This window comes from Podarcis muralis, chromosome 13 (assembly GCF_964188315.1).
Source record: "Podarcis muralis chromosome 13, rPodMur119.hap1.1, whole genome shotgun sequence".
Lineage (NCBI taxonomy): Eukaryota > Metazoa > Chordata > Lepidosauria > Squamata > Lacertidae > Podarcis > Podarcis muralis.
Genome location: NC_135667.1, coordinates 27,073,039 through 27,085,533, shown reverse-complemented (window position 1 = coordinate 27,085,533; position 12,495 = coordinate 27,073,039). Strand labels below are relative to the sequence as shown.

Below are 12,495 nucleotides of genomic sequence, written 5' to 3'. Positions count from 1 at the left end.
AGCCGGGTCCTAAAGCCCGGCGGAAGGAGACAGGAGAGTCCGGGGGGTCAGCGTCCGAAGAATCCCGGAAAGAAGAGACCCAGGGGGGCAGAGGGACCCAGAGAAGAACAGTCAGGCGGAAAAGGTGGAGCAGGGCTAGGATATTAAGTTGGTGTACGAGGGGCGGAGATTCAGACGGAGCTTCGCCGATCTAGCTACTAGACGTAGGGTTGCACGCAGCAGCGTGAGAATGGAAACTGTAACTCAATAAAGACTTTTACTTAATGACCGTTGGCTAGCGTGATCCTCTGTGAGCTAGGATCTTGAAGCAACCCTGACAACTTGTTTTAAACTGTTTTTATTGATAATTTTAACATTTCTTGTAAGCTGCCTAGAGATTTTGTTACAATCAAGCCATATATAAAATTTGTTGAATCAATCAATCCACAAGTAAACACAACAAATTGTTGCCTTTTCCTGACACCCCTGAGGCTCAAATGACACACTGTGTTTAATGTGGTTCTAGAGTAGAGTCCGAAGACACAGGGAGGCACCACCTTGCTGAAACTAAGCAGGTCTGTGCCTGATCAGTTGGGAGGAATAGACTACCTGAGAACCACATATACACAGCCTTGGGTTCCATGGTAGAAGGCAGTCAGATTTTCTTTATTTCTCTTTACTATTACATTTATAGTCCACCCTTCCTCCAATGAGCTCCAACCGGTGTACACCATTCTCCCTCCTCCTATTTTATCCTGACAACAACCCTGCGAGGTAGGTCAGGATAAGAGTTGGTGACTGGCCCAAGGTTGCCCAGTGAGCTTCATGGCCAAGTGGGGATTAAACTCTGGTCTCCCAAGGTTCTAGACCAGACCTGTGGCCACTATGAAACCCTGACTCTTGTGTGGGAAGAATGCCAAGCACAAGTTGTTCTGTATGCTCCAAAGCTAAGCACTTAGGAACACTGAAGGCAAAACAGCTGGGACTCATCTTCTGCAAACCACCCAAAGATCTAGCAGCACATCCCAACCTACCTTCTGCCTACCCGCTGCTCTAGCATAGGAGTGTATTTTTGCACGTTGACACAGCAATAGGCAGCTCGCTGCGTTTTGGACCCACTCAAAATGTCCAGGTAAGTCTCCTAGCCGTGTCAGGTTATTACACCCCCAAAAAGTGTCCTAGTACTTAGGATTTCAACAAGGCATCTTGGAATCAGGAAAAGTGTTTATTTCATACAGTGAAGAGACAGACACTGTTAGTACGACAGGGAAATAGATTAAGATACCATGGGCAATACCAGGGAAAGTAGGAAGTTGGTGGTGGGCATTTCATAGGGGCGGGAAACCCAGGCTTAAGTTTGGCTACGATACTGCTGCGATGGCATTTACAATTGTTTTGTTAAGGCATACCCATTGGCAGTAATAAAAATCATAGAAAGTACAGACCAAATAATCCAAAACATCCCTGCCCACAAACAATTCTAAAGCAAAGGAACCCTAAACCCCCCACCCCCAGCCCTCACAAAGCCTAAAACGCAGAGCTCACAAACACTGAACTGAGCCAGAGTAAACAAATACCCCAGAACTGGCTCCATAGGTGGCACCAGAGTGGGAAGATGGGGAGCAAGCTATGCCCCCTCCTGCAAACTGATAGCTTGCTCTTTGCTGGAGCCTCCTGTGAAATGGAAAAGGCTTTCTGTTATTCACTAGTAAGGAGAAAAAAAACACCACATACACTTTTGCCAGACAACACCTAAACAATATAACTAAATCATAAACTAGGAATTAAAAGAAGGCCACAATTCAAATGCATGCTTACTTGAAAGTTAACTCTATCAAAACTAATAGGATTGCAATCGCGTGAGGGGGGCTTGGGACATTTACTCCAGGGAAAAACAGGACGGAAGCATGAAAGTGAAATACGCCATTGTTTCTCTTTCACAAATCTTAACATGTGGAACCGTGTTCCCACCACCCAAAATGCACTTTGCCCCTTCTGCCACCCCACAGAAGTGGTGCTGATGCTCATAAACGAGTTCAGAAGACTCAGCTGCTCTCAGGAACACCCTTAAGAACACGAGAACCTAAGAAGAGCCTGCTGGATCAGGCCAATGGCCCATCTAGTCCTGCATTGTTGTCACAGCAGTCAACAACATGCCTCTGGGAAACCTGTAGGAAAGATTCGAGCACAAGAGCACTCTCCCCGGCTTTGGTTTCTGGCAACTGGTTTTCAGAATTATTGCTGCCTCCAACTGTGGAGACAAAGCACAGCCATCATGGCTAGTAGTCATTGATTGCCCCCTCCTCCTCCATAAATTTGTCTAGTCCTCTTTTGGAGCAATCTGGTGCCCATCACTGCCTCGTGGAGGTGAGTTCCATAGTTTAACAATGCACTGAGTGGAGAAGTACTTTCTTTTATCTGTCCCAAATCTTCCAACATTCAGCTTCACTAGATGTCCACAAGCAGGTGGACATCTGCTCTCTTGTGGGTAGGAGTTGAACGACTGAACCAGCCTTCGACAACCTGGCGACTTTTAGATGTGTTGGACTATATAGCTCTCGTCAGCTCCAGCCAGCAGAGCCGTAGTTTGAAACATCTGGAAGACACCAGGTTGGCCGAGGCTGTGAGCCAAGGAGTTCAAATGTACACTTTTAGGTGGCCCCAGATCCTGGCATCTAGACACCGTTCTTGAAGTACTACAGGATCATTTTCAAAACATCTGGTTGGAAAAGCCTGACACAAAGAATGAGACTGAGGGGGCGGGCAGGGGAAGGTTCCTGGACCACTGCTATTTTGCACATGGAATTCAATCACATGCTAGCAAGTTCAGGTTGAGCAATTAATAGTGGATTTAGCACTTTAAAAAAAGAGAGCCACTTTTTAGCAGTAAGGAAAGTGATGGGGAAACGCACTGGAAGGTGTGCAATAATAACTGCTTGATGTTACATCCAAAAAGAAAAAGAAGAAAAAAATTAAAATAAATAAAGAAGAAACACTTTCCAGGTTGGGGATGGGAGAATGGTAATCCATAACATCACATCTATGGCAGCAGAGCTGGTCTGGTCACTACGAGCCAATTTCTGCTTTTCTCCAAGTACTGCTACTACAGAAATGACTGATTTCACCAAAGTCCACAATTGTACAGGGGGGAAAATTAAAAGTGTACCACCAGCAATGATAGTTCTACAATACTGCTGCACAACTTGAAAAATTATCTATATACAAGCTGTTGGGAGGTGTTTTTTTCAAAAAAGAAACTGCCATTAGCAAAGTCATAGGCCAGGCATAACACAACATTATGGGTGCAGCGCAGTGAACTTCAGGCTCTGAAGTCGCACTGGAATCAATAGGCTTTTGGCATCCTTCTATCTGGAGTGCACCATTCACATGGGAAATGAGACCCTTTCCTGCTCCCCCAGAATCTACCAGTCATAGTTGTACATGAGTCCACAGCAGACATAGGGTATATGCATGCAAAATGTCTAATGAAAATGACCAATCAAGTGCAAGATCAAAAATACTTTTTTCTCCAGCATAAACCCAGCAGAATCAGCATATTCCTTCCTTCCAAGATCAGGCAGCTGAGGTCTGCAACAAGAAACACAAACCAGTTCCCTACTACCTGACTCATGAGGAGTCCTCTTTCTTGGATGGCAGGATTAGAATCAGGCCCTGAGTGGATGGCTCTTCTTTAGAGACCTCTTTATGCCCTACAGGTCTTCCACTCTCCAAATAATGGCTGAATTCTGCCTTCAGAATTTTCCATGCATTTGCACTTACGATCGCAAACAGTACCACAGTCATTTCCCCTCTGTACTCTCTTGTACAATGGATTGGCAACAAAATGACTTGTTCACTTTAGTGTTTGTGCGCTGACTTTACCGCTTAAGCAAACTCCTGCTGTTTACAAGGATAGGTGCAAACACCCATAAGTTTGTGGGGTTTTATTGGCAGTGGAGAGTTGACCTCTCTGGCTGACAGGGGTTTAGCAGAATGAATCAATGGGCTGCATCCAGCTTAAATAACTTAACACTTTTAATTTTGCTGGAACCGGTGGGACTTAATACAGTCACGACCAACTTGTCTTACTGATTTCAATGAGCCTACAGCATGACTAAGAGCACCATCCTATCAAATGCTATTCCTCTGTTCAATGGGACTTTCTGCAAGGTAAGAATATGGCAGATTGCAGCCCAAGAGTCTGGAGTCAACCAATATTATTCTTTTCTTTAACAGTTTGTTGTGTGGCATAACCTCCACACTTGGGAATGGAGGCTGGCCCATTACGGTGAATAGGGCACTGCCCTACCCATCTCAAGTCTGCCTTCAGCCAGTCCTCCCTGCCTTCTTTCTTACCATGGTGCAGGGGGGGGGGGGGGTTTACACCGTCTATCAGCAATCCTTAGTCTCTGTGTTGTTCTTGCCCAAGTCAGCAGGGAGAAAGATGGGAACTGGAATTACTTGGCTCTGCCTGTCATTGGCTGTGGCTCCACATTTTATTGATCTTACAGCCCCATGGGCAACAGCTATAACTACACACATCTAGAATGGGTGTGGGTGTGTGTAGGTCCAGATTTTTAAGCCATGGGTCAGAGGTGACATATTCTTAGAAAACTATCTTCCCCCACTCCACACATCTGAAAGCTTATTGACAGTCAGGAAGAGGACGTGTTTAAGCCTAGGTGAGGGAAGCAAGCAGTTTCACTTCCAGGAAAAGCTGCCTTCTGGTTGTGATGTATGAGGGAGCAGACCTGAAAACTGTACCTCTGGCCCCAAAGCGAACTGACTTAGCTTGTGCTCCTCACTTGAAGAATTAAGGCTCAAATCAGACTCTGGAGCCTTGGCCCTAGTGGAAGGAACGTCACACAAACTGACCACCCAAGAGGAAGGGAAAACTATACCAGTCTCAAGTGTGCTGTATAGCAATTACTAGGGATATCCCCATTCAGAAAGGCAAAAGCCTGACTTTGGGGAGATAAACCCCTAAGGCAATTAAAAGGTTGCAACCATCATTTAGGGCACGGCAGAACATTCCAAGTATTTTTCTAGCAATTGCAGGGTCTTGGGAATCCCAAACGGAAAAAGTCAACCATCACGTCTGTACTATGCAGAATACTGAACAAATATAGGTTCACAATTTCAGTATTTCCACTGATTGAGCACTCAGAGAGAAACCAATGTCAGGCTTAGTGCAGTTTCAAATTCATAGGAAGCAGAATAAAATAAGAGTTGAAATAGAAGTATGAAACAGCTGCAGTTTTGACCCATCAACCTTAGTATTCTTTCCAATGACTCTTGTGGTTTTTGTTGCGCTACATCATGTTGGCCATTGAGATTCTGATGTACAGATGCTGTTTCTCCCATTTTATATTTAGAAAGAGTTCAGAAAAAGCAGAGGGAAAACAAAAGAGTCTGTGCCTGCATCTTGCTGGCAGTTCCCTTTGTTACGAATAACATGGGCTTCAAAGATTTAGACCTGTCATTAGGCAAACTAGTAAAGGTGTTATAAAGTATTTCTGCTCTTAGCCGAACAAACGGAGAGTTGGCAGGTTGCTGTCGCTCCTTGGCTCCTATTTCTTCCCTCCGTTGAGTTTAAATTTATTTCTTTTGTGTGTGTTCATAAACTCAAACCTTTCTCATGAGATGTTTTGCTCCATACTTGCTGTACTTCTGCACTGCTTCATCACCCTGGATTCCAAAGAGGCCACATAAAAAATGACACATGCAGAGGCCAAAGGCCACATAACTCAAGGCTGTCACATGGGGGAATCCATGTCTTAGGGAGGCCCCGATACAAGACCATGGCTGTGCCCTTGTGCTATGCCTCTGAAGAGCCCGAGTGCCCAGGACCTTCAAAAAACCACACATCAGATTAGTTAAGAGCCACAGACAGGAAACTGGGAGATAAGCAAGACAGTATTTCCTAGGAGCGCAGTCTTAAGCAGAGAAAGTTTTGGGGACTCCAGCTAAGAAGTTTGCTGCCTCCGCATCTCTTTCCATATATTTCAGAGCAGCAAGATATCCGACTTCCTCAAGAATCACCAAATGTCCCCTTAAATGTCTTCTATAGAGGAAAATCAGCTAACTATATTGTGTGGAGACAGCTGACAGTATCATTTATAACTTCCTCCTCCATTTAAAAAAGCACAAGTAGCTACATTAAAAAACCCAACTAATTTAAGGTTAGTTTTTTACCCTATCTCTCAACTACAACAGAGTTACACTGTGAAATGTATCAGCAGAACTATAGTCTTGTCCAAGGAGAAGAAAACCGTTCCAGATAGGAGATTCAGCCTTACCAGGAGATGCCAAAGATTGGACCTGGAACACTATGCATACAAGACAGATGCTCTACCACTGAGCTACAGCCCTTCTGAAGGGCAGAGGAGAAACCAACCCAAACAAACCCCAATGAGAACAGAGCACGCTCGGTGGCCACAGAACACCGAGTATCTGTCAGGTGGGGCAATGGGACAGAAAACTGGGAGGTGGGGAACAGGATGGAGTACTCTGAAAAGAGGCGTGGCTGGCAGGCAAAAGCACTGTAACATTTTGTTGCAGATCCCGCTTGCAAGATAAAAATACTGCAAAACTAGATGCACACACTGCCAAGTGCCATGGAAGAGACATAGACAAGTTCTGAGAATTGGTTCAGAAGCAAACCAATAGCCTTTCCCCCCAGCTGAAGGATACTGAAATGCTCAAAGGTCAGGCCCAGTGTTCCTGGTGTCATTTCCTGGGTACTGTGGGCAGATGAAAGTATGATATAAACTGCTTTTTCTTGGCCACGATGGCTGAAATGAAAAGCTGAGGGAAAGGAGGGTGGAAGAGTTACTCTAACTTCATTCCAAGTGAATCACCAGAATGATGCTTTTTTTTTACTCCACAGATTGGCATAATGTTTACATGCTCCCACATCCGTTGAGATGCTGGAGGTGTGCAAGGGGGAGGTGTGCAAACACCTCAAGTCTAAGCGTTTGTTCAGCGTTTCTTACTTTTGACGCACAGCATATTTCTTGATAGCCAAGTGGAAATTTTAAAAGGGTGGCTTTCATTTGCCATACCGAAGAGAAGGAAAAACACCCACTCCCACATACAGATGGCGTCGGGAAGATTTGACACTGACCTTCCCGCTCTGAAAGAAGTAGCAGAACAACCTGCAGTTCCAGCATTTAAAATTATCGTCATTAGGTCTGCAAATGAACTGAGTGTGAAGTCCACATTGCTTCGGTCTTTGTGCAGACCAGGGACCAACCACTGCTGAATTTGTTATGCTCAATTCTCTCTCAAATCACAGCAGCTAAACACTCAGGTTATTTTATAGCATGGAGAAAAGACATGGGGAAGGGGGGGAAGAGCCATCCTGACATAAAGACAAACATATGTCCAATACTGGCCATTTCTCACCCCCCGTTTGGATGGATATAGGACCAACCCAGCTGACTAAACTTTATGGGTTCTCTGGTGCCTTACAAGGTGGGAGGCCGCCCCAAACCCTTTCCCGCAGCTGGCACACTTGAAAGGTTTCTCCCCCGAATGTGTGGCACGGTGGCGCTCCAGGTGGGCGTTGCGGGTGAAGCCCTTCCCGCAGTCGCCGCAGGAGAAGGGCTTGTCCCCGCTGTGGATGCCTTGGTGGCGCTGGAGGTGTGCGCTGCGGGTGAAGCGCTTGCCACAGCGCGTGCAGCGGAAAGGCCTCTCCCCGGTGTGCGTGCCCTGGTGTCGGGTGACGTGGGCGCTGCGTGTGAAAGCTTTGCCGCAAACGCCGCACTCGTACGGGCGCTCCCCGGTGTGCGTGCTGTGGTGCCGGGTGAGGTGGGAGTTGCGCCCAAAGGCCTTCCCGCAGTAGGTGCACTTGTAGGGCCTCTCCCCTGAATGGGTCTCCTGGTGCCGCGCCAGGTGGGCGCTCTTGGCAAAGCTTTTCCCACAGTAGCTGCAGCTGAATGGCCGGTCCTCTTCCTGCACCTGCTGCCCGAGGCGCTTCCCGCCCAAGGGGCGCTGGAGCCCGGAATGGGTGGCCATGTGTCGGGTCAGGTGCGAATTGCGCCGGAAGCCTTTCCCGCAGTAGGGGCACGTGTGAGATTTCTCCCCCATGCCAGCGGCTGCTGCTGGTGGTGGTGGTAGTGGCGGCGGTCCGGGGAAGGTACCTCCGTAGGAAAAGGAAGCTCCTGCCTCAGCACACCTCACCTCGGCCTGGCCTGGCCAGCAGTGGTTGAACAGACCTCCTGCCAGCCCAGAGCAATAGGCCTGGCCTATCTCGGGGCTTCTCCCGCAGTAAGCCGTTTTGATAGTTAGGCTTTTTTCTTTCTTTATAAGCCTTCTTTCAACCACTTCTCACCTTCTCAGCCTTCTCTTGACTAACAGGTTTTGGACCTTTGCTCACACCACCTGCTCGAGAAACAGAGAAAAAGAAAAGAGAAGAGAGAGAGAGAGAAGGAACATATGAGAGTTGTGGCCAATAGGATGGGAAAGAGAGACAACGTAATGTAGGTCAACAAAGTTTATGAATACTTTTCACCTGCTGCACTCACCACCTTCACCCCCACATACATTTTTTTTAGTGGCTCATGTACTTTTGGGGAAATGTAGTAGATAAAAAGTAGCATTTTACATGTTTTATTACTGCACTATTGATGTGCATTGCGCACATTGTACCTTTAGATCCAGGGCATTTTAGGCTTGTTGTTAATAACACACTTCCAAAGAAATTGGTTTTTTTTAAAAAAATGTCAAATTATACTTTTCAGGTAAGATCGGCCCCCAAACCAGCTTACAAGGAGAATCTACCGATGTAGAATCAGAATTCCATCTTAAAACCATGGCCAGCTGAGACACAGTGGCTTTGACACCAGTCCACAGCCACCTTTTCCTTCCCCACTCATTGTTTCGCTTACCATCAGGCCTGGTGAAGAGTCCCGGAAAACTTGCACACTATGTTGTGATGTTTAATAGTGAATGTGTATTTAGCTCCCTGCCCCACGTAACTTACGCTCTACGTTAAATCTTAAATGCTACTCAGAAAAACAAAACAATGGTTCTTGAACCTGTGTGGGTGTGTATGTGCAGGGCTTTTTTTAAACCTGAGCTCACAGGACCTCAGCTCTGGCACCTCTCAGGTGGGCGCCATTGCCATTCTAAGAGAATAAGGGAGAAGCTTGGGCACTCCCCCCCCCCTAGAAAAATAGCACTGTGTATGTGTGTGAATATATATATATGTATGTATGTATGTATGTATGGGGTCCCTTTACCTTTATGTATTTATATACAAAGAGAACAAGCCAAGCATTTCTATAACACCTCAGATACATCATTAGAAAGCCGCACCCACACAGCCTTTTTCTTTTTTCCCCCATTACAAGCTAAATCGCACAAATCCGATGGGTCTCAATGGGGCTTCCCCCCTCCCCCCGGTAAGTCATTACAGGATGACCGCCTTCAATCTGCAGAAAAATAAAATAAAAAAAAGAATAACCCACAACGAAAATCCCACCCGAGGTTGGGCCGCGCTTAGTCGCGGAAACGGGGCGAGTGGGAGGAAGACAATTAAAGGCCGAAAGCGAGGAGGGAGGAGAGAATCTCCCTGCTGCAAAAAAAAGGGGGGAATAAGGAAAGAGAGAAAAACGGGGGGAATGTGGGGCACGGAACTGGGAGGCGGGAAGCGCCCTCCGGCGCAGGGAGCGCGCGCCGCCCTCCCCGGCTCCGCATCGTGGGCTCCGCCCTCCTCTCCGTCCAAGGCGCTCTCACCGATGCAGCCCCGCGCAGGGATCCCGGAGGGGGGGGGGGTTCGCGCGCCCTTCGGCAGGCGCGTCCGGAGCTCGGGCCCTGGGAGGGAACCAGCCACCCTCGCAGCGTGTGTGGGTGGGTGGGCAGCGGCGAGTCCGGGCACAGGAAAGGACCCCTCGCTGCATCCTGTCCCCCACCCTTCGCTTCGCGCGGCGGCGGCGGCGGCAGCTCCGGCTCGATGGTTTTAACCCTGCTCCAGCCGACGAGGGAGGGAGTTCGCCCGGCTGGGTTGGGAAACAGCAGCAAGCGCAAAGGGAGCGGAGGCAGAGAGGATGCATCACCACCATCATTATTAAGAAAAGGCACGACGGCAAGCTCTCGCCGCTCGTTTCCACAGACCCGAGAGGCAGATTTATTTATTTCCGTTTAAAAAAAGAAAACCCGTTCCGAATGCAGAGGTCGCATTCAGCACCGATTTGCAAGATTTGCTGCCGTGCGGGTTTCACAGCAAGGGCCTCCCTTGAAGGGCTGTGGTGTTGGTGGTGCGCGCACACACCGTATATTTAAAGCGCAAATAATCCTGGGAAACGTAGGTCGTTCAGGGTGCTGGAAGTTATAGCTCTGTGCGGGATAAACTGCGGTTCCCGGGACTCGTGCGTGTGCTTTAAATGCACGGCGTGGTCGCAGCATCCTTATGTGAAGCACTTTGAGCGCAGTAAGGTGCATAGTCTTATTAAATCATTTGATGCGCACAGTTCGGCTTTAGCAACAGTTTTAAATATTGGCTCGGCTCCGATTTGGAAATGGAAGGTGCTTGATAGCTTCCAATTTTACATTATAATACATTTACGAAAGCCTAAGCTTATCCTTTTGGTAGCCTCCTTTGTGCCCCTTCTGCCTCCAGGCAAAGCACTGCTCCTTTCCTTGATCCACCCTGCAGACTGCTCCCCCACCAAGAGATTTATGCTTGTCCTTCTCCTCCAATACTCCCTTTGTTCTAGTTTATGGCAGGGTTGATAAGACTGTGAGAAGGGAGGACGAGTCCACTGACCAATGCACTTCAGGAGTGATCTAAAACTGCTTTGAAGCTTCACTCCTAGAGCTCAGGGAGTGAGCAGCAGGGCCCCAGAGATATTATCTGTAACATTGATTTAGTGCCCTTTCAGCTTCAGCAACAAACCAGACTGGAGTAAGGGCATGGTTGGCTGCGTTTCTGGAATTTCTGAGTTATAAGTATTTATGGCCTATAAATTAAAATTTCTGCTCTGTCAGAAACCCACACAGATGGAATCTGTCCTGTCCCTGAAATTGTCCTATATGTCCAGTTTTCCATTTCTCATATTACCTATGCAACTCCCTCCCCCTTCAGCTAGGAGCCAGGCCATTGTCTGCTTATGTTTGTTTTTTTTATCTGTTATTTCTAGTCATTTTGTGTATGATTACTTTTCAGATAACTCTGTATCTCATGGTCTGAAGGTACATGATGCAGTTTGAAACTTAAATATGGGAGAAGGGCAGACAACAGTGAGGTGCTTTTGAAGACTCACAGTGAGGCTCCTAACTAGCTCTCACATTCCCTCCTAGTTCTCCTCACAAATAAACACATATTACTAATAGGAAGTGTACACAAAACCTTTAGTGGTTGCAATATACTTTCATAGCATATTTTCGATATATTTTCATAACACTCAAATGAGAAAACTACTGCACCAGCATTTTATGAAGCTTCAGCCCCCCTCCCCACCTTTGGAGACTATGTATTCCCTTGTCTCCTATGCTGGAGCATATACCAGTGCATATTTAAAAGAAAATAGCCAAACGACACACATTCCCAATCTAGCAATAAAATTCTCTCACTTGCTCTCTTATTGAATACTAGCTGGAAGAGCCCAGCATTGCTTGGGAATTCTAACAAGCTAATAAATACTAGGATTTATAAATGAATACTATATTTTCTTAGTTTTTAGGGCTATTCATGCCCACCCTCCCCCAACTAGGGAACACCTGACCAGCCCCAAATCAATTTGGGGGCAGGCCTCATGTTTAATTAGGATTTTAAAAACATAATATGATGAGGAGGGGGGCAAAGGAAAGAGATGCTGCAACTCCTCCCCACCCCCCGCCTCCCCACCACACTGCAGATAGCAGAAGGGTTCAATCTGCTGGGTGTTGTTCTGTTAACATGTTCCCTGCAGTGAGCACTATGGCAAAGCAGACCCCTGCAGCCAAAAGGACTGCAGCATGGGTGGGAGGCTCCTGCACTGCTGATGCACATGCTCATAACTGCTTGCTTTCCCTTGTCTGCCCTCCTGCCCTCCACATTGTTACCCATGTGTCCTGACTTGTGGTTCAGGCCTCAGGCACACCCACTCCGATCACTACCACTGCCAGCATCGCCTTCTCCAACTCCCTGGCCACTGCTTATCTGGCTGCCATCATCGCTGCTGCTACCACCACATTGTGGGAAGCATCCGCCTGACCTGGACCCAGCTCATTTCCCCTCCCCATCTTCTGACCTGTGCATTAGTCATTGCCATGGGGGCCATAACTGATGGTGAGAGACCAACTAACTGACCTGCAGTGGTGGTCCAGTGACTAGGTGGTTCAGTCCTGTTCAGTTTGACTGTGTGTGTGTTCCTTTGCTGGGAATAGAAACACACAGCCAAACTGCTGTGTGGGACTGTTTGAAAGCCCTCTTGAAAACAGCCCCATGCTATTATTGGTAGAAGCTGCCTGTCTCACCACCTTTCCCATGACAGACCTGGATTACTCCAGGCAACCTGACTCAGGGTGATT

At 47.4% G+C, this 12,495-nt stretch overlaps 1 protein-coding gene across 2 annotated transcripts; it reads right to left on the bottom strand.

Moving 5' to 3' along the window:
- Window positions 1-1,185: 1,185 nt before the first annotated feature.
- LOC114582769 (uncharacterized) lies at window positions 1,186-9,914 on the bottom strand. 2 transcript variants are annotated; one of them, XM_028704026.2, is made up of 2 exons: window positions 9,721-9,914; window positions 1,186-8,364 (listed from the first exon to the last, which is right to left on the bottom strand). In XM_028704026.2, exon 2 carries the CDS (start codon window positions 8,068-8,070, stop codon window positions 7,423-7,425), a length of 648 nt encoding a protein of 215 aa, XP_028559859.1. In that variant the 5' UTR covers window positions 8,071-8,364; window positions 9,721-9,914; the 3' UTR covers window positions 1,186-7,422. The 2 variants fall into 2 exon arrangements, with proteins under 2 accessions (XP_028559859.1, XP_028559860.1); XM_028704027.2 differs by lacking the exon at window positions 9,721-9,914 and adding an exon at window positions 8,871-9,707.
- Between the last annotated feature and the right edge of the window lie 2,581 nt (window positions 9,915-12,495).